The sequence below is a fragment of the Rhinopithecus bieti genome, unplaced genomic scaffold (genome assembly GCF_001698545.2).
Source record: "Rhinopithecus bieti isolate Rb0 unplaced genomic scaffold, ASM169854v2 scaffold_22165, whole genome shotgun sequence".
NCBI lineage: Eukaryota > Metazoa > Chordata > Mammalia > Primates > Cercopithecidae > Rhinopithecus > Rhinopithecus bieti.
Genome location: NW_016810977.1, coordinates 2,134,411 through 2,157,154, shown reverse-complemented (window position 1 = coordinate 2,157,154; position 22,744 = coordinate 2,134,411). Strand labels below are relative to the sequence as shown.

General features: G+C 43.1%; 1 protein-coding gene and 1 long non-coding RNA gene across 3 annotated transcripts in view; one reads left to right on the top strand and one right to left on the bottom strand.

The window, feature by feature from the left end:
- Positions 1–5,178: 5,178 nt before the first annotated feature.
- OTULIN (OTU deubiquitinase with linear linkage specificity) overlaps positions 5,179–22,744 on the bottom strand; it is a 37,747-nt gene continuing 20,181 nt past the window's right edge. For both annotated transcript variants that reach the window (XM_017893306.1, XM_017893307.1), the window contains exons 5-7: positions 16,398–16,523; positions 13,433–13,702; positions 5,179–10,919 (exon numbers count right to left, since the gene is read on the bottom strand). In XM_017893306.1, the coding sequence (XP_017748795.1) occupies positions 10,725–10,919; positions 13,433–13,702; positions 16,398–16,523 (591 nt within the window). In that variant the 3' untranslated portion in view covers positions 5,179–10,724. The remainder of the gene's footprint in view (positions 10,920–13,432; positions 13,703–16,397; positions 16,524–22,744) is intronic.
- LOC108542998 (uncharacterized) lies at positions 13,444–22,742 on the top strand. The gene is made up of 3 exons (XR_001889422.1): positions 13,444–13,536; positions 21,442–21,560; positions 22,592–22,742. It is a non-coding gene; the product is annotated as an uncharacterized LOC108542998 (long non-coding RNA).

The window sequence follows — 22,744 nt, the reverse complement described above, 5'->3', positions numbered from 1 at the left end:
CAGAACTCAGTCCTACCTCCACTGTGCTTCTCTCTTACTGCCTCTAACACCAACCATGTTTTTGAAGGCTTCAGGGCTGTGCTCCTGGCCCCAGTGCATTGGCTTTGCCATGTCCTCAGGCCTAGCTATCGGGTCAGGTGTGTTCAGTTCCTGGTTGCCTTAAAGACAGTGCAGAGCTGCGCTGGCCCCAGCATCACTGACTGTCCCTGTGGGGAGTGGTACTGTTAATACCACAAGGGGCAAATCTACACCCCAACCCATGCTTTCCCCTGACATCTCCATCTAGAGGCGGCACATTTACCTCCCACCTGGAAACCTCCTCCACGACCCCCCACTGCCAGTGGAGTCCCACCAAGCCCTGCCCCCTGGTATCTCTGCCTTCCACACCTTCCTCTGTATCCTCTGTAGTCTCACTTGCTTAGCTCAGGAGAAAATCATGGAGAATTTCTCAAAATCGTGGAGAAAACTATGCCTTCTTCTAAGTTTTTTTTTTTTTTTTTTGACACTATTAAAGGCAATGCTTAGGTGCAGGGAAGGCTGTAACTGGAATTCCAGGCACAGGAGTTGGAATCCAGCCTAAGCAACAGAGCAAAACCCCGTCTCTAAAATACAAATAAAATATTTGCGTAGTTTTTGATTAAAATTAACTACAGCAGTCAGTATAAAATATATATATTTGTAATTCTGCTTCCAACAAGCTCCAGGTTTCTTACCTAGACAATATAAGACAGTAAATACCATGCCGATTGCCCAGTTCAATACACTGGGCTTCGAACAAAAGGAAAAAACAAATCAGGAGCTGCGAGTCCTCAATCCGCCTGCTGCTTATTAGCTGTGATTCAGGCAAGTGACTAGATGCCTCTGGATCAGCCTCCTCTCCTCTAGAACAAGATCTTTTCTACACCGTTCTAATCTCCGGTACCACCAGGATTTGCAGAGTGGCCAACGGCAGTTCAGGAAGGCGGGGGTGCTGTGTCTGCGAAGCTTCTAAGCCACATGGAAGTGCTTCAGCCAACAAATCCATGAACATTACTGTGGTTCACTTTCAACAAAGAAAAATGACTAGAGCTTTTATGAAACGAAAAACCGGCTTATCTCAGGTTCAGAAACCCTTGATTCCAAAGACCAAAATAGAATTAACAAATGCAATCATTATTTCCAAACTTTACATTATACTATAAATCTCCAATTCTCCATCGGGTCTTTCATCTGCTACACAATAAATGTTCTCTTGGTCTCAAGGAAATGGCTGAGAAGAGTGGCCTGTTATCTCCACTGCCCCTGGCACCATCAGGGCAGATGCTGGCAGTTCATGTGTGGTCTGAGGTAAAGAGCGTTTCCTCCATCATGCCAGCAAGGCCACGTCCTAACCTCGCCTGGTTCTTCTCTTTCTCCCAATGCCAACCCGCCCAATGCTATTTAATTTCATGCTCTTCAGAAAAACATATAAATGGCTGGCAAGCCCACTTCCACCTTCACTGGGAATCCAGTCCTCATGCACCCAGGTTCCCTAATCTGGGCCTATTTCCAGCTCCAAATACAGCAGTGATGCCCAAGTCTGTTTTTCCAGCCCTAACTTGTTCCCAATCTTCAGACCAGTCACTGGGTGTATCCAGTCACCTCCCAACATCTCCTCAGGGTCCGAGAAGGGCCGTGGCCTTCAGCCCATCCCTGCACACTCTTTCCTCACCCCTTCTACACTTTCTCCAGTCTCCCCCATCTAGAGCAGTCACAGGGGCACCCACCCAGAAACCCACTCCATGTCCCACTCCTCTCAGTCCCATCAGCGCTGCCTCCTAGCATCTCACTCCCACTCCCTCCCTTTCCTCTTCAGTCCCAGCAGCTCGGCTCAGGGGCTCCGGCCCACCTTGGGCTTGGATGCTACAGAAGCTTCCCTCCAGAACCATCTCCCTCCACCAGGCTCAAGTGTTTCCTTGGACTATGATGGAAATGACATCTCCTGGAATTCTGCATCACGCAACCCACACACCCTTTCTCAGCAGCCCGGGATATGGTTCTAGAGACCCTGCTTTGCCCGGCAGGTCCTTCTTCACTGTAGGCACTGGGCTGCTGCAGGACCAGTCTGACACTTAACACGGGTGGGCACCAGGTTACGCCTGGGCTACGTGTAGAAAATCAGAACCCAGCTAGACAGGACGACACTCACACCAGAGAACGTGGCCACAAAATGAGGACTCCTGATGGCACCCGGCCTCCTGCTGCAGGAGTCTGAACTCCCTGACTCTGCCATCCCTCACCATGAGGAGGGCAAAAAAGGACCAAGAGTAGATATTTGAAAAGACTTTGTAGAGATGGTTTCTTTGCAGAGAGCGACACTGAGTCCCACTCCTTCCGGAGCAGGGGGTTGCAATACTCAAAGCTTGAAATGGGGTCCTGGAGACTCAGTGGGCTGGTGTCTGACTCACCCATCAAATCTAATAGAAGAGCACTGGGGCCGACTGGCAAATCCCGAGTTTGACAGGGCAGGGGGTCCAAAAGTCTTTCCCTTGGCCCAGACCCTGGCCTCACAGATCAACAAGCTTGCCTGGAGTCATCTTAAGGCCTGCCCCAAAAGGCCATCTAGCAGGGTGGACAGGGCTCAGCAGAAAGAAGCTGGAGCTATCACTGGCTTCCTAGGAGCTGCAAAGGAGGAAGCGGTGGTCGGAAGCAACAGCATTAGCACATCCCAGGAGTTGCCTTGGTCAAGGCACGTGGGAAGGCCCTGAGCCGGGGACAAGAAGTGGGGAGGCAGAGGGGACCTCAAAGATTCCTGAAAGGACCCCATGAGAGAAAGAGAACGAAACCCTGGAAGCTCAGGAAGTGCGGCCGACTTAGGACAGTTCCTATGGAGGGCTGAGATCTCTGCTCCCTCCCTGTCTTGGCTCCCTCTTCCTGTTCTAACTCTGGGGGGCTAGACAGGGCAGTGAGCAACTGTCACAGCTTTCACCCACACGGATGCGATATTCCAATTTCTGAGTTAGGAAAGCATTTGGCGACCTAAGAGGACTATAAAGTCTATTACCCCAGAGCACTCAAAAAGGTGATGGGTCGTCCCGTGTTTGAGTTTTCACCAGGGATAGGAGAAGGTCTCCGACTGAATTATGTCTTAAACAGCAAAAGACAAAAATAGTTGCTTTGTGATTCCATCCCTGGAGTCATGCCAGTTCTGCTCACCAGTGACAAATACACAAGAGTCTGTGAAAGGTGGGGAGGGCTGCAGAAGGGAGGGCTGGGGAAGGTGGGCACAGCGGGAGGTGCAGATGGGGAGGGCTGGGGTGAGGATGGAGAGGGCTGGGAGGACTGTGCCTCAGCCAGCTCACCCCTACATCCCCAAGCTTGGAACCATGCCTGGCCCCAGAGTCGGCACTCTTTGGTGAATGGATGCAGGCATTCTCATCTTCCTACCCTGAACATGGCGACTCTAGGACACCAGCACGACAGCCCTCCCTCCCGTGACCAAAAGGCCAAACCCTTTTTGAACTAAAATACTCTTGAGTTCTTGTTACTTGCAACCAAAGGGCCTGACATGGAATCCCTAACACTCCTTGGTCCGCCTTTCCTTCCTGCTGCCCCCACCCTACGTCTATCTCATTTCTGTGAAATTCAGATAGAACACTCACAAGTGGTTATAAAAGACATGAACAGATGGCTCCCAGGAAAGGACCTGAAAATGATTTATACAAATGAAAACATGCTCAGCCTTTCTCAAGTAAAGAAATGCAAATCAGACTTTTCCAACCATCAGCTCAGCAAAGATCAAAATGTTTGATAAAGCCAGTGTTGGAAGGGCCTAAGGAAACATACACGTGCTCTCCAATGGGACTGTACATCAACGGTACCACTTAGAGGACAACTTGGTAAGACATTTCAAGCACACACTCCACTAGCAAGAGTTTAATGTCGGAAAAGAATACGAACAGGGAACCGAGCCCAGACAAAAGGCAAGGGTAGGGGTGAGGACGTGGAACAGAAAAGTCAGAGAAACTACAGAAAGAATGCCCAGGTTTCAGGCAAGATGGAAGTGGTCAATAGAAAAGTATTGTATAAACAACCTCTCGTTTTAAACACACATAATGCAGCTGGTGTTCTTTATTTAATGGTTGTAAAGGGCTTCCACAAGACCCACAGCCTGCATCCCTGTTTTTCTCTCTACTTTCTTGAGTGGGAGAAGGCGGTGGAAAAGGAAATTCAAGAAACACTGGCCACCGAGTTGAGCAGAGCACCGTAATTCAGAGAGGCAGAGGGAGAAAGTGCATTTCTGACACTGAAAAAGTGTATCAATCCAAATGAATGGGCCAGTGGAGGAGGAAAGTGGTTTACTGTTCACAGTGGGGAGGTCTTTCTGCTACACATGACCAACGTAGCACTGCTGTCTAATGCATGCCCAGTACCTACCCAGTGGGTTCTTCAGAAGCCCAGCTCCATTTTGCAAGACTCCCAGACTCCAGTTCTTCGACAAACAGGAAGGCAGAGCTCGGCTGACTCAAACTTCATTCTCTAGCCCCAAGATACCTCTGAAAGCCCAGTCTTCCCCCATCTTCAGATGATTAACTTCTTCCAGTGAGAGCCTGATTCATTAGCAATTTGTTGGAGTTCTTGCCATCACGTTGCTGGGTACATTTCCAGCAGTGTAAATGGTTCATAAAGAAATGTCTCACACACACCACACCTCTTTGTGGCAAACACACAGCAAGACTGGGTCAGAATTGCAGCAGCGGTCCTGCTTTGCAGGTCTGGGGGATCTTCCCCTAATAAGTGCTAGCACCTCACTTAATCCACACCACCACTGAGACAGACCATGTGGGGTAAAGATGAAGACACAGATTTAGGGAGCTTCAGGAACTGTCCAAGCCCACCCTTTCAGTGGGCAGTGGGAATGCTGTTGAATCCAGACCCAAGCTGGTAACTATGCACCTAATTTGGCTGGCAGGGCTGGGGACACTTAGTATGGGTTAAGCACTGTGCTAACTGCTTCATCTCATCTAACTCTTCCGCACTGCCCAATACTGCCTCCCAAAACCCTTGATTCCTCTGCTCACAATAGCCAGGGGTCAAGAGTCAGCCATGTGGACATCATAGGTCTGCCTTGCGGGTGCCAGAAAGTTAAAGCCCAACGCAATAGCACAATCTGCCAAAGTCCTCAAAGGCAAGCATTTGACCACAGCAACACAGCCAGGCTTCTGAGTTGTATTTTCTAAGTTTATTTTTAGTTATTTGTTTTTACAGTCCTCTGCAGCAGGGTTTGCTAAAGTGGATCAACAGTAAAGCCCCCAAGTCGGTTCAGCTTCTGACAGTGAAGACAAGAGACTCAACAAGTAACAAAGGGAACTCTGGCCCCAGAAGCCAGGCATCTGACCGCATCTGCAGGTGGAAACCAAGGCCCCAAACTGCCCAGAGCCTCGGGGCATGTTTTCAGAGCAGGCAAAATTTTGGACCCATGCTGAACATCTTACGGTGTAAACAGAGGGACTGCTAAACAAGCCAAGATGAGCACTGCCAGGTTCACACAGTGTGCTGCTCCGCCGGCCTCCATTCACAATGGCTTACCCACGGAAGAAAAACACCATCGCCCCTGGCAGAAGGTCTAAAGTTGGTTTGTTGTCCTCTCCGAATTCATAATACAAAAAGTTAGAAGTGGCTAAAATGCAGGCAACAATACCAAAATATTTTATAAAAACAATGGAAATGATAAAGAAGCTTATTAAATACATTCATTTTAACTTTGTTCCTTTACCAAAATACTCAGAAGTAACCAACATTACTGCGGACTGCTGTGGTTCTTATAAGGGGTACAGTGTTTGAGCACCATTTATGTGAATACAGTCAAGGCATTTTTCAATCTGTAAATGAAAGCTCCTAAAATTAAGTATAAAATTTTGAAATTCAGATTTAAGCTCAAGTACTTCTGCTTACTGGGAGAACTGCCAAGTCCACTGCCTAGACTGTGGCACATTTTAAGCCCTGTGTCCCCCTTCCTTGTACTGATCCATGTTTTGGCAGTTTCATTTCTGACCCAAAGTTATACCAAACCAATCAATGAGATTAACTGAGAAAATACAGTGTCCTCCTCCATTAATGCTACTGAATGCTATTAAAAAGCATTCAAAATGCTTAAACAAACTGGTGGCCATGAGATCTGGGACCAGATACACATCATAAATCATGTATTGATATAACATTTCAATACAATTAATGTATGTGTTTCTAGACTTAATAACCACTCTATGTATTTCCATTATACATACCAAAACCCATTCCACCATTCCCAGTAGTAGATTTCAAAATACCCTGAAAAAAATACAATACATGGGGCCAGACACGGTAGCTCATGCCTGTAATCTCAGCACTTTGGGAGGCCAAAGAAGGTGGATCACCTGAGGCCAGGAGCTCGAGACCAGCCTGGCTAACATGGTGAAACCCCATCTCTACTAAAAATACAAAAATTAGCTGGGAGTGGTGGTGCATGCCTGTAATCCCAGCTATTCGGGAGGCTGAGGCAGGAGAATTGCTTGAACCAGGAGGCAAAAGTTGCAGTGAGCTGAGATCGCACCACTGCACTCCAGCCTGGGCAACAGAGCAAGTCTCCATCTCAAAAAATATATAATACAATACATGGGACAGTTCACCTCCACCCTCCCAGAATACTGCTGAGTTCCAAGCTGCGAGGACACATGCACATAAAGGTATGCTGTGACTGCAGACCAACATGCATGCACACACATGCACGTGCACACACACAGACACACCCCTTCTGGTCATGGGCAAGCCCACCTCACACCTACTGCTAGTGACTTACAGGAAAAGTCAGAGGGGACAGGCTGTCAAAACAGTTTAGTTTTGTTGCTTTTCATGGCTCCAAGTTATAAACTGAATTACAAAAACATTAGTAATCAGTTGCCCGTGTCTTTCCTCACACATTCACTAAACCACTGTTCTGTTCAACGTGGCACTGGCTCCCTGGTCCTTCCATCTTAGATGATGTCACAAATGAGGTTTCCCAAGACAGTTAAGCATTAAAATATATACTTCTTTTAAATCAGGGACTTAAATTTTAGAAATAGGAATTTGTAAACTGTATACACGTAAGGCTTTCCATTCATTCAGATTTTTATTCTTCTATAATTTAAGCACAGGAGGTTTGTCTGGCATCTATGGTTTTGTTCTTGAATGGCATTTTAACATTTCTTCTAGAATTAGTTCCTTCTTCTTACAGTTCCTTGGACCACTTTTAAATTATCTAATATTGTGCCCTGCCTTTGCTAAACTATTTGGGAATTCCATGTATTTCTCATACACTTCACACACACTGAGGGCTTTCTTTTTAAGTACTCACAGATCTCACATAAAGGCATTTCTTTTTCTGCATGTCTACAAGTTAGATTCCCCAAGGGTTTATGCTTCTGGCTTTCAAAGGGGAGTACCTGCAAAGTACTGCTTAAGAAAAAGAGATAAGAAAACGATCCAACTGTACTTGTAGTGTCTGAAGAAGACACATTCAGGAAGTCTATGGAATTCCTACGTAGATGCCGAGATGGCACGAGTGCTGTATCATTAAAGGTGATTCAGCACTCCAGAGCCTCTCTCTAAAAGATCTTCAGAAAGTAGACTAACTCTTAGGTAAAACAGCACATTGGGAAGAGAAGGAGGACATGACGAATAACAACACAGGATGAATAACAAAAACAAAGAACTAGTACATAAAAACTCAATAAGGCTTTTCCCAACAGAGGTGTTAACAATTCATGTGGCTTGAGATTTTTACCTAAGCTCCAAAAGTGGAGGGAAAAAAATAAAACATACCAAAGCAATGTCTGTTCTCCTTAAGCAAAGAAAATCTTATCAGACACTAACTGAATATATAATAGAGTAACAAAAGTGTAAATCGCTATATAAAGAAAAAAGGATTCATCCTGTTCTGTGCATTGAAAACATTTTCATCCACTCTGTATTCTAAGGAAGAGGAACTGCAAACACTTTCAATCAAATCCAGGCCCAAATCATCAGTTAGAGACCATGTATTACTGGTTTCTTGTTCTCTAATGTGACTATCATTGTTCCTCGTGGATGGGTAAAATCAACAGATGTATACGCAGAAGCAGCTCAGGATGTAACGAGGGGAATCTGAAAATGTTCTGGAAAAGCAATGTTAATTCCATGAAGCATAACACAGGGAAATTATTTCAGGTTTAAATGCACCTTAAATGAGCTCACAGGTATAAAAGTCATGCTTGCAAAAGATGGAGATAACTTTTCTGCCAATACACAAGGTCCAAAACTCCTAAACTCTTGCAAGAAACTCTGGGATAGAAACTTAGGCAAAGTATAGTTCCTACTATATTCGTTTCTTCTAGAACACCTTATCATTTTGAAGACTGCTCTAAGTGGAACATCCTCCTGAATCCATTTAATCTCCATTCAACTTCTAATCTGCTGATGTCACCTGACCAGCTCAAGACTAAGAATGAGAAATGGAACTCAGATTCTGGGCAACTGAAGCTGCATATTTATTTTTAAAGTTGGTCAATCATTTCTATTTCCTGAAGTACTGTATCTTTGAAAGCTTTGCTTCTCTGACGCCATGATCCCACTAAACTTAAACAAGAGCCTGACAGATTCTGACAAGGCCTTCAGACAGAAAGCCACATAAAAGAAACACATTCTTTTGCCCAGAAATCCAATTCAAATTCACAAAGACAAGAACATTTTCAAATTGCAAGGATAGATGACTATTATTAACATGAGTATTCTTAAAATTTGATGACATATATGAACTAATGGTCAGATTCAATGTACCTGAAGGGCACAGATCCCTACTGCTATGTATGTACAATCTGAATGTTTTGAGTTGTGCTTTAAAAAATATCAGAAATGAATGGTAAGCATTTCCTGCTGTAAAATCCCATATACTACAATGAAAAATCAAAGCCAAGAAGAAGTTATTATTACTTTAATTTGGCTTCTAGGTACCTTCCTATTCAAGGCACAATTGCATTTCACAGTGAAAAACACGAAGCCTCTCCAATGTATTCACGCACACTTAGAGCAGAATTTGATTCCGACACTCTAATCAATAAACATTTAGCAAAATGTGGTGAATATTACTGATGAGGTAATGGGAGAAAGCTAAAGTAACAGTCTGAATAGTTTTGTGCATCCTGAGTTTTCTTAACTAAGACTTTATTTTAATTAAAACAAAATTTACATTTTCAAAAAAGGTTTGCCTCAAAAAAAAAAAAAAAGATAGCTTCTAAACTATATTAAATTGAACCAAATAAAGATTTTAATTATTATAAAACAAAGCTCAGTACTTCAGGGAAACACTACCTCCACGAACGTCGAGCCAATTCAGAGGCTGCCAGTAGAATCCTAAACAGTGATGTCTCCGGTTCGTGTGAACACCATCTGCAGTCCACACCCCTTGAGGACAATTCAGGCCATAAGGCAGACCATGCTCAGCAGAGCTGCCCCTTCACCACCCCAGCCCTTAGCCTGACTGGGCAGGCGATGGCTCGTAGCCAAGAAGGCTGCCTCCCTCAGGCTTCCCAAAACCAATCAAGGGCATACGTGGCTCAGCCACACTTTTGTACTCATATTCCTACATGCTTCTGCTTAAATACTCATGAAAAATTTTAAGATGGTTTGCTGTCACTCAACCCCTGCCCCAGATGGGTTACATAGATCTGGCAATGGACGCACCCTTCAACACAGCATGAAAAGAGCACAGGAAAACCCAGCTCCAGCTAAGCCCTACCTCATAGTAATTCGGCCTTGGGGCCCTGCTCTGAAAACAGGTGGATACAAACTGTCTGGCTATAAAATCGTGAATCTATGGAACTGTAGAATAATTAAAGTTTCCAACACTAAACCACAAAGGCAAGTAGTGTCTGTCCACACTGATGGGGCACCACCTGCACCAAGCCCCAGACTCCAGTGTGCTGGGGGTATCAGACACCTGTCATAGTCACAAGGAGCAAGAAGTTCTAGGTTCCCTCACTACTCCCTCCTATGGCTCCTCCAGTCTTCAAAAATGCCTTGAAATAACCCACTTTGGGACCCGATTCTTAATCTGCTGCAAAACAATCAACCTAAAATAGGCTTAACTAAGATGCAAGTCCAAACTATTGCTCTTCTCCTCATAAGAAGGAGAAGATAAGATTACCAGAGGTTGTCATGACTATGCCAGTAACAGATCCATCCCAGAATTATACCTCTTAAAGCAGACTGTTAGAGGCCCCCTTAGTGCAGTGGGCAGCACGTCAGTCTCATAACCTCAAGGTCCTGAGTTAAAGCAGACTGTACAGGGAGATCTATAGAAACCCATTACTACTAGAGAAGAAAAACAATACTGTCTTAAAAAAAATGAGAAGCCAGTTTACCATTACAGAGAGTTTTGATTTGAGATATAAAGAACATATTCCTCTCCAAAACTGAGTTTCCTCTGACACAAAAGTATTTGCCTTCTGGAGAAGATATGGTGTGCACCATCGAACAGGTGTGCTCTGAAGGCCCCCACTGAAATATATCGCATCATAGATGAGGGGAAAGACTTGGTTAATTTCTCTTATCAAAAGCGAGTCTTCAGGACATCCTGTCCAACTTGGCTCCCAAGGGCCCAAGGGTTCTTCTCAGTGGTTGTTCTGAGAGACCCCCAAGCCTGCAGCCCAAGCCCAGGAGCCACCTGTGCACCTTCACCACGTCGCCAGGCTGTCAGGAGCATGCGTCTCTCATAGACTGGTCTCCTCACACACTCTGACGGGGATGTTATAGTGCCGATCGTCCTCGGCAATGAGCGTTACCACTGGCCAGTCCTTGGGTGGGTCGGTGGGGTAGACTGTGATGAATTCTTCCGTGTTGTACTTGGAGAGCCGGTACACCTGGATGGTGTGGCGCACAGCATAGGCAAGAAGGAACATTTCAACCTGGGAAGAAGAACAAATGGGTATTCTGAGGAAGATCACACTGAAAGATGTGGCTTAACACCATGTTCCACCCATTATCCCACAGTGCACAGCAATGGTGAAGCCACAACCTTTTTTCCTCCTGCTTTGGGCCCAGCCCCCATCCTTTTCTACTAAAAAAAAAAAGGCAGAACGAAGAATGGATCATATGTCTGATAAGGGTCCTGTATCCAGAATAAAGAACTCTTACAACAATTAACAAAACAAAAAACCAAATAACCATCTTAAAAATTAGGCAAAGGATCTGAACAGACACCTCTCTCCAAAGAACTGACCATGGAAAGATGCTCAACATTGTGAGTCATCAGAGAAATCCAAATCCAACTACAATGAGATAGTACCTCACACCCACTAGAATGACTATAACCAATAAGATGATAACGGGGAGTGGCTGCTTCATGAGCACAGGATTTTCTTTGGTGACATGTTTCAGAACTTTATACAGGTGGCGGTCACTGGCAGTGTACTAAATGTCAATGAGATGTACACTTTAAAATGGTCAATTTTATATTACATGAACTTCACCCCAATAAAAAAAAGTCAGAAGTGTTGGTGAAGATATGGTGAAACAGGACACTGATATACTGCTGGTGGGAATGTAAAATGGTGCAGCTGCTTTGCAAACAGTCTGGCAGTTCCTCAAAATGTTAAAGAATTACCATATGACCCAGCAATTCCACTTCTCAGTGTATACCCAAGAGAACTAAAAACATATGTTCACATAAAAAAATTATACATGAATGTTCATAGCAGGGTTATTCACAGAACTAAAAAGTAGACACAATCCAAATACCCATCAAACTATTGAACAGATGAATGAAATGTGATCCATCCATACAATGGGATATTACTTATCAATAAAAAGGAATGAAGTACTAATACATGGTGCAATATGGATGAAATCTTAAAAACCATTATGCTAAATCAAAAAGCCATACACAAAAGACCACATATTATATGATTCCATTCATATGAAATGTCCAGAACAGGCAAACCCATTGAGACAGAAAGTAGATTAGTGGCTGCCTAAGGTTAGAAGTAAGAGAAAGTGGTCACTAATGGGCATGGCGTTTCTTTTGACAAAATGCTCTAAAATTAGACTGTAGTGATGGCTGCGAAACTTTAAAAGAATGAACTTTATGGTATATATACTTCAAAAAAGAAATTGAAAATATCTTATTAAAAAAAAAAAGAATGAACTTACCGTCACAGCAGACCTTATAGGGTCTCGGAAAAGACTAACTTTAGTCTAATATGCAAACCATCCTCTATAAGCCTTTTGACTGCAAGGTACTTGCTATGGTTCAGGAGACATAAGTAACCCACATTATGAGTACAGATAACTTTTGAAAGTAACTATCATCAGCCCTGCCTGACCCAGCAGTGACCATCAGTCTACACTCCTTCCTATAAACTTGGCAATAAGAAGAAGAGCTTCACACTCCAGGACAGCTCAGAATGGAACCTAACTCAGCTCTCTAATCCTTGCAGTATCTGTCCTGGCACTTGGTCCTTTTTAGAAAAAAGCTGGTACAAGAGTCAATTATGTAAGTAGGAGGGTGGCCCTTTGATGAACAGCCTTAATGCTACTTTAGTGGTTGACTATTCCACTAAAAAAAACCTCATTAAGACTTTTTAGGAAAATGAACACATCAAAGATAGTACAAGGTGTGGTGACTCAACTATACTGGCTTAGAGATAGTACTGCACTGGGTTTCTGTGTAAAACTCCACACTTATCTGTAAAAGATCCAAGAGCAGGCTGAACTCTACTGGCTAAGGTGACTCCATTTCTCTTTTTAATGCAGCTACAGTTGTCAAGATTAAACAAGATCCTTTGAACAGCTCTTCCAAGTACTTCATTTACTTGTAGCCTCCCAGAGCCAAGAGTACTAATCCCATCCACCCCGCTGAAGAATAAAGCCCAGGTGGAGATAATAGTGGTGATTGTAAAGTACGTCCACAATTCTTTGCTACTCCTCACTCCAAAAGGTGGAGCCAAATTCCCCTCCTGAGAGTGGAATGCATTAAGTAACTTGTTTCTAAAAAGTAGAAAACAGTAACAGTGTGTGACATCCCAGATTAGGTCACAAAAGGCATTTTGGCTTCTTTCTTGCTCTCTGCTTAGATCACTCTGAGAAGCCAGCTGCCATGTTGTAAGGACACTCGGGCAGCCCTGTGAAGGCCTATGTGTGAGGAACTGAACCCTCCTACTACCTACCAGTAAGGAACTGAAGCCTCCTGCCCACAGCCACGTGAGTGAACAACATTGGAAGCAGATCTTCCAGCCCCAGCCCAGCCCCAGCCAAGCCTTCAGATGACTGCAGCCGTGAACATACAACCGCATGAGATCCTGAGCCAGAACCATCCAACTAAGCTGCCCCTGAATTTCTAACCTACAAAAACTATGACATCAAGTTTGATCGGTAAAGCTGCTTTATTTTGGGGTAATACATGCTCAAAAGCACAACTTACCTGTTCAAGACCACCAGTGTGTCCCACCTGGTTGAGGTGGTTCCTCAGAAGCTGTCCTGGGTCATTCGATGTGTCCCGAGCAAACAGAAGCACAGAGAAAAATGGTACTTCCTTTCCTTTCTCTTTATCATTATATAGTTCAATGGCTCTGTTTAGCATTAGAAATTTTACAGCTTCATAGAGGCTATATTCCTCCTCCTCGTTTGTGAATAGTTCATCACAAGCTATCTGTCTTGCTTCAGCAGTTCTCATTTCAGCCAAGCCTGCCCACTACAATAAGAAAGTTATGTAATAATTAGAATTTTGTTCTAAAATCCCTGGTATAGTACCATACTACGAGCACAAAATTATTTTTAAAAAGTGACCATGGGTCACTTACCAATGCTCACAATATTCAGGTTTCCAGATTAAAAAAAGGTACACTTTAAAGCACGCAAACTCCTTATTCAGCTTTTTCTCCCATTAATTTGAAAGAAAAATACAATGCAGTAAGAAGCACTGAGGCTGTGGAAATTTTTACTCCCTTAACCTCCCAGGCAATGAGATTGAACTAGCCAATCAGAGACACTTACAGAAGAGCTAACACACATGTGTGAAGCCTGTGTGTGAAGCTGTGAAGGGCAGCTACCATTACAAGGGGCTTACAGGAGGGTTAGCACCCAGAAACACAAAGCCAACCCACCAAAATGGAAGAGAGGCAAGGAAGAGCCTAGGGGCTCCTGAATAATAATTTACTACACTTATCCCTCTAACCTCAAAAATATACATGAACTTCAAATGAATAAATCCATTCAGGAAACTCTTATTGACTCCAGATTAAGATAAAGTCATGTGTTAGGTATTCAGTGAATATAGGCAAACTCTTTAAAAAAGAAAACCTAGGCCGGGCACGGTGGCTCAAGCCTGTAATCCCAGCACTTTGGGAGGCCGAGACAGGCGGATCACGAGGTCAGGAGATAGAGACCATCCTGGCTAACACGGTGAAACCCCGTCTCTACTAAAAAATACAAAAAAACTAGCCGGGCGAGGTGGCGGGCGCCTGTAGTCCCAGCTACTCGGGAGGCTGAGGCAGGAGAATGGTGTGAACCCGAAAGGCAGAGCTTGCAGTGAGCTGAGATCCGGCCACTACACTCCAGTTTGGGCGACAGAGCAAGACTCTGTCTCAAAAAAAAAAAAAAAGAAAACCTATACATGTATGTGCTTTTAAGTTACAGTGAGTGAGAATAAGAGATGCCAACATAAATACCGTTCCTTATGAATAAACAATGACTAGTGCCCCTCTCAAACACCATTATGGATTTGTAAATCCAACAGTGAATTTTAATGGTAATGACCACATACAATTCCCTCTAATATTTGGGCTGAAGGCTGGTACATGTTTGTCTATATCTCATATTTTCCAAACTAGACCAAGTTACCAATCATGGACATGGCTCTAGAGTCAGTCGGGATGGAATCAAGGCTTCACCACAGAGCAGCCGGTGGCTTTTGCAGGGCATTTAACTGAGCTCCTGGCCTCAGTTTCCTCAACTAAAAAAACAGGAATGACCACAGCAACACCACCTTCATAGTCGTGAGAATTAAGTAACACATGCAATTTTAGTCTGGAGCCTGGCATAGAAGTGGCTCAGCTTATTAGTGAGTAATTTTAATCTTATTGAAAATTGGCGCCACTCAAGCATTCCCAAAAATGAGGGTCTAATTATAGTAGAAACACCTAATAAAGCAGAAATAGCAATTTCACAAGACCTTAAAAAAATGAAAACGAAATGATGACCTGTGGTTGCGCTGAAGGGCCCTCTCGTTCACTCCCACAGGGCTAGAGCCCCGCCCTCAACCTTCCACTAACCCAAGGACTGAGGAACACAAAATCCTGCGTTCTAGTCCAACAGGTAACAAGAACAGTATTTCCCCCTTCCCTTCTCTGGCTCCCATTTCTTTATAGTAGAAGAAAGATAAAACTACTGGACTTTCTTTGACAGTATATTTTCCAGTAAACATTTCTTATCTTTCTAAGCAAAAACTAGGTTCCAAGAAGTCAGGGCCCTCAGTTCACTAACTCAATAAAGCACTAAATGAACACCTATTATGTGCCAGGCCTGCTGCTAGGCACAGGGTGTCAAGGAATGCACAGGACAGTCTCTCGTGGAGCTGAAAGTCTAATGGGAGCAGCAGACCATATGTGAGTAAAGAAATCACTGCTTGAAACGTGCTAGGAAGGACCTTGAAAAGTCCATGTTTGACCCCCTCTCTACCTGACCACCCTCCACTGACACCCTGGCGCAAGTGACAGGCCCTCAATCAGGGTTCTTGGTGAGAAGAGCGCCAAGCTGCTCAATGCAGGCAAGCTAGGGGTCATGTAAGCCAGTGTGCAGGCAGGACATCCAACCCAGAGGAGACAGCAGAAAGCCACAGAAAGGCAGAATTTTAAAGGCCAAATCAATAGGAATCAGAAGACCAAGTTCTCCCTACAATTCTGTTTCAGAAAAACTCTCAGGACAGTTTTCTAAAGACAAGTTACTAAATCTACTAACTGGAAAATCACTGAGAAAGAAAATAAGTCTGATAAATATGGGCAGAATCTTAAAACATGAGCACAATTGGAAAGAATAAATGTGAATTACTAATGATATTAGTATAAGAAATAGGAACCAAATGATATTCTTGAAACATAAATATGACTTGGACCAAAGACTATATTTGTTAAGATTTCCTTTTAAGAAAGTTAAACACTTCATTATTTGATACCCTAGTACATGGCATCTGCTCTAAGAATATATAAAGTTGGTACTTCCCATTTTACCAAAGCCCTTGTGGGAAAAGTTTGAGTTCATTTAAAACATTTTGCCTAAAATCAGCCAAGAGCATTTGAAAATCCACTGAGTGAAGACTAAAAACTGGTCTTCTGGGGCAAGCAGGAAGGACAGCTTCACCCTTATCAGACAGGACACTACAGGTTCCAAACCTTCTTCCTCAGCAGAGTAAGGGACTCTTTAATTTTATCAACCAGGTCCTCGTTCTTCCCATCAAATTTCAGTCCAAGTTTCCATTGCTTGATCCAGTTGTATTTGCTTATGAGTTTTTCTGGTAACTACAACATCAAGAAACAAAGAGATAAAGAGGTGTTAACATTCCAAGAAATCTACCACACGATCCAAACTGTAAGATACCACAAAGTCTATAAAACCTACCTTTGCTTCCAGAATTAATTCTGCAAATCTGTCATGTGGGTTTAGGATGGAGGACCTAAATCTAGAAGTCAGGAACTTAGAAAGTACCATCCTGAGGAGGGCTGCTGGAGTGAAATGGTGCTTTTGGTTGAGATGCCAAAGCACAATCTGCCTTGCAGGACTCCACCCACGGCCAGGACATTCCACAGCAGTTGTACAGATGAGCTAAGGCCATGCCCACAGCACGTCCTCACACCAACCACCTTCAGGCTATAGGACTCACTGCAGCCTCTCAACCACCACCTAACACATGGCTCAGGACAGTGCTTCTGAGCATGTGAGAAGGTCCAGGGTGAAGCCAAACCTGCTCCTTTCCCAATAAGAAAAATAAAACCTAGTTTCTGGTATTTAAAAAATCCACCAAAAAAAGGTAGAAAAAGTTTGTTAAATAATGTTAACACATATACTCAAAGTTTTAACATTCAGAGAAATGATACTATGTCTAGTTTAACTGTCTAATCGAAATATTAAGATAAAACATACATTGAAAATCAGAGGCAGGGGTTAAGGGAGCTGTGCTCACTTAGTTCATGAAAGAAGTGACAGCTGAACTACATTGCTAGTTTCTGTTTTTTTTAAATTCCTGGAGTATTTGTTACTTTGTTTCCCTCTAGTTATCAACAGAATCTGCAGTTTGAAAGGCAAGCTGAGGCACAGCCTGATGACAGCATGGGAAGTAAGACTCTTCCAACAGTCTTGGGTGTGTCAGGAGAAAAATCCTAGAATTAGGCTGGGCACAGGTGTGTCACTTCACTGCTATAAAATTTAGAAAGGAAAAAAGGTTCACCTCCGAGTCAACAGATCATTAAAGAATAATTAAATCCTACAATATCCTATGAGGAACCTTCTTTAGCAGTTATTAATACAGTTTTGCCAAAACAGGTAACATAGCAAGACCCCATTTCTATTTTAAAAAAAAATCTAAAACTTCACTGGGCACAGTGGCACGTGCCTGTATTCCCAGTTACTCAGGAGACTGAGGCAGGAGGATCACTTGAGCCCAGGAGTTTGAGGCTATAGTTAGCTATGACTGTACCACTGCACTTCAGCCTGAGCAACAGAGCAAGACCTCATCTCCAAAAAATTACAAACTTTACATAGCAAGAAAGAAATGAATAAAAATAAATACATAAAATAAAATAAATACAGTTTTAAATGAGGCCAAATCTTCCATTCAACTGGAATGTAAGACTAAAAGACCCTTTCATAAATAGTAATTCTGGTTGTACCTTCTCAGCCTACAGCAATGTGAAACTAAGGTGGTTTCTACAAAACACAGAACCACGATTGGGATGCAAATTACTTTTCACTGTGACCACAGTGATGGCGAACTACATCACTCACTAAGGGTGGAGAGGGCCTTCTCCTCCTCATCTTATTAGAATAACAAATGACCACTCACCTAAGGGCTACACCAGCCCACTCTGTGCCCACACTGCCCTGCGTTTAGGCAACATGTGGCAACTCTGCGGCAAAACCCTCAATTCGGTCTCTCAGATTTATCACAAGAACCTCACATGCCCTCAAGTGGCAACAAGCTAAAATTACAACTGGGCACAAAGAACTACAAATGCGCAGAGAATACTGGTTACACAGACGTGAGCTGGGAAACGAGGTGAAGGGAAGCCCAGAAGACAGGCTGAGCATCTGGGGACACGATACAGTTACCTAAAAAGTAGGTGCAGTACTCAACTGAATTACTCAGGAGACCCTGAAGACCTAACTACACAAAGAGAAACAACTGTTTCTGATTCCTTTCACACACTGGTCAAACAGTTCAGGGTTGTAGACTTCCAGGAAATGCAGAAATCCTTAAGACAATTTTAAAAAACGAAGCATGAAAAAAGCCATCAGAAAAGAATGAAGTCAAATTTATTCAGAAGAAAAAAGTGAATACAACTTTAAATGCTTTCAGAGGTCACAGCACATGGAACACATGTAAATAGCCTTTGTTTTCCACTAAGCACAAACTGGACTTCTAATAGAATAAAAAAAAAAATTTAAGCAAGAAACCAGATTTAAATAAGAAACAGTGATTGGAAATATTCAAGAATGAAGTAGGTAATTAGCTTAGCTGTCATTTCGCTTGTGACTAAACTATACAACAGCCTGTTTTCTCTAGCATATGCTGGTAATTCTTGATACCACAACATACAGCAAATAATAAAAATGTGTCATCCCCAAAACTCACTCACAAAAAAATTTTGATACACAGTCTATCTCACTCTAAGCAAACACTGTCACAGTCTAACCAGTTCAGAGACATTATAAAACGTAGCGAACTTGGAAACCAAAGGACACCTGCTCTAAAGGACACCCCCTCTCAGGGACCAAACTGCTGTCCCACATTTAAGAGCCAGACTAGGCCATCTCCATAGCTGGGGTGAGGGTCAGGTGATCTGGCTGCAGCCAAACACAGAGACTGGGATCTGGGCAGAAATGGGAACAACAAACAGGATGCCTGGGCAGGATGACAGGTGAGGGGCAGCCAAACTGTCAGAGGGGCAATAAGGACAAAGCTCTGCCTCACAGGCAGGGAACAGAGCAAGGCCAGCAAAGCTCAGCAACAGCAGAAAGGAAGCCCGGATCTCCTTCACCGACCACAGATTAAGGGGAGGGTCACTTAGTCTAGCTTTCCCAGTTCCCTTTAATATCCTAAATCCAAATGATGTTCTAAAAGACAGAGAAGACAGCAACATGCCACAGAGAACAACTCTCAATCTGCAAACAGAAGCAGATAAAGCTAGCTAAAGGTTCCACCCCTGATTTCTTTCGGTCACACTGCAAGAAACGCTCACTCAACAAAGCCCTTGTCACAGTGGACCTTCCAAGGGAAGGGCTGTGGGGCGAGGGGTGCCAGAATGAGAACAGGAGTGGAAAGGCATCCACAAGAGGGTCTGCGGGTCACCTGGGAGATCTGCACAGCCAGACTAAGCTTATGGGTCCCTTCCTTCCTTCACGGGCCCCTCAAACACGAAGCATGTGCTGAATTTGAATTTGTCATCCAATCATGTCTCAGACATGATACCACAAAACGAACTGGGTAAAGGAAGTTTTCAAACTATGTTAAATTGCTGAGGACTGGAACAGGAACACAAGGACAAGTCCTCTGGCTGGATGACAGCAAGGAAAGAACAAAGACATTCTTCAGCTAACATTTAGACCCAACGTTTAATAAACATATATACCAAACCCACAGGCAGGTACACTGTGTTTTCTCTCTTTGACCGAGGCCTCTTGGCATTCAATAAAAGTTAGATGACAAAAACCAAACCACACTGACCACTAATTAAATTATGATCCCAGAAAAATATAATAGCTGATACACACAGAAAAGGAAAGAAACTGGAAAGAACACTTAAGAATTTTAAAACTGTTTTCACATTACTCAAATTAAGTCAGAAAAACCACCTTAAAACCCCATCACTCACATTTGCAACACATTCTAACAGCGATTAGAGTTTGAATGTAATCTACTCAGACTATTTTTAATATGGCAGATAATGTTACCCAAATATATCCCGCTGCCAAAAAAAGGGGGGGGGGGACATTGTACTTTTTTTTTTTTTTGAGACGGAGTCTCACTCTGTCGCCCAGGCTGGAGGGCATAGGTGTGATCTCCGCTCACTGCAAGCTCCGCCTCCCAGGTTCATGCCATTCTCCTGCCTTAGCCTCCCAAGTAGCTGGGACTACAGGCATCGGCCACCACACCCGGCTAATTTTTTTGTATGTTTAGTAGAGACAGGGTTTCACCACATTCGCCAGGATGGTCTCGATCTCCTGACCTCATGATACGCTCACCTCAGCTTCCCAAAATGCTGGGATTACAGGCGTGAGCCACCGCACCCAGCCTCTATACTTTACTTTGTTTAAAGCAATTTTATACTTTAATTAATTACTTAGGACACTATTTACCCCAGACTCTCAGAAAGAATAAAAATACAAATTTAGTGTCAAGTGAGTCCATAAATCTAAATAACTCCTTAAAGGTAAAGCCTCAAAAGGAAAATTTTGCTTAAATTGAGGGGGATATTACATCACAACCTAGAAATATAGATTTGTGGATTAATATAATATAGCTACAACTGTCAGCACAGCCTCCTGAGTAGCTAAGAACAAAGGCACACACCACCACAATCTAGAAATCGTGTCATATAGAGCTACAGTTGTCATGTACAGAAGTTAAAACAAGGCAAAGCAAAAACAGTGAAATCATTGTTTGCTTCTCTAGCTGGGTCTTATATCCAACCATAGGAATGCTTTTGCCAACTGACAAGAAATTCTGAAATACTTTACTAATAAATGGCATCATTTACAAAAGAAAAAACAGCCTAGTATATCCATTTCTCGTGCCTCTATATGAAAGAAATAAGCTAATGCTGAAAAATCTGCTTAAGATGGCATATATCTTTGCTTAGAAGAAAATATCTTTCCCAGACGTTGGTTTGGTTTTTTTTTTTAATAGACTCCCCAACATAAGGGGCCTCCTTATGTTGCCCAGGCTGGACTTGAACTCCTGGCTCAAGTGATCCTCCCACCCCAGCCTCCTGAGTAGCTAACACTACAGGCACCACCACACTTGGCTCCAGATGTCATTTTGACAGTTGATAGAGGTCTGGTGATTTTATGCTGGTTTATTAAATAATCGTGGAATAGACGGGGAGTATCCTCTACCCACCAGTCCTGGTTTTGCCCTTCCGAGCGTGTGATCTCTCATCCACTTAAAAGACCTCTACCTTAGCCAACAACAAGTTCCTCTGAAGGTCTTCTTTATTCTAGGAAAATGCCCCAGCTCCTTCAACTGCTCCCAGAATGCGATGAAGCATCCTGGCCACATATCCATCTGCTGAGGATACAGATACCGAGCTCGAGATGGCCTCTGACCAGCCCAGTTCAAGGTGGGGCTGTCACAGTCTAATTCTTAGAATCATTCCTTTTAAAACGCGGCCAGCTTGGTCTTTTTAAAAAAATAAAAAATAAAAATAATAAAATAAAATGCAGCTAGGGCTTTGTGATCATTGCTGGACATCGCATCTCATACAGGCTCACAGTGGGCTTGCAATCAATTAAAATCCTAACATCTTTTTCCTTCTTTTCATAAACTGCTATAAGGCCAATCTCCCAGAGCTGGCATTTCCGGGTTTTGGATTTTTTAAATTTAAGCACAAGACTTTCAATTTTCTTCCAGTTAATGTCATATTGCCATTTCTTTCCTTTATTTTTTAATTTAAAAATATTTTGTTGGTAAAAAAAACAACGCTAATGATCATCTGGGCCTTCAGCAAGCTGTCATCTTTTTGCTGGCAGAGGGTCTTGCTTCAATGTTGATGGCTGCTGACTGCGCAGGGTGGTGACTGCTGAAGGTTGGGTGGCTGTGGCCATTTCTTTTGTTTAATTCAACTTTTATTTTAGATACAGAAGGTACATGTGCAGACTTGTTACCTGGGTATATTGCTGTCTCTGACCAACCATTCCTGACCAAAAAATCCTTCAGGTAGTCGTCTATCACCCACCCGACTATAGGACTTTATCTGTGTCAGGACATGCAGACACATGATTTTCCAGTGCAGGTCTGCCATGTGGTACATTTAAAATGCTAAAGAGGGCCAGGCCTGGGACAGGCTGAGTCTCAGCTCCTCAGGAAGTCCCTCTCCATGTGACAGTTATCATCTCTCTTCTAGTGTTGCTGTTCTGCCACCTACTAAGCCAATCTTCACTTTGCCAAAAGTACTAATTTCTTGAATTATAGCTAGAAACGGAAGAAATGTGTATTCTAAAACCCCAGCAGGTTCTCAAACAGTAACATATACAGCCTACTTAAAACAAACACCAAAATCGAAATCAAACTGTTCCTAAGTGCTTTACACAAACATCTGCTCTCTAATTCAACTAAATTGTTCACATAAATTTTATCATTCTTCTCTTCTAGGAAATACGAATTATTTTTGGTCATTTAACTATGTGAAATCATCCCAGCCACACAAAACTGAATAAATGCACATGCTGACATCATACTGCAGAAGATAATAGCAGGTGGCATGGACAGAAAGGGAAAGTTTTCTCACAAAAATTGTTTGAAACA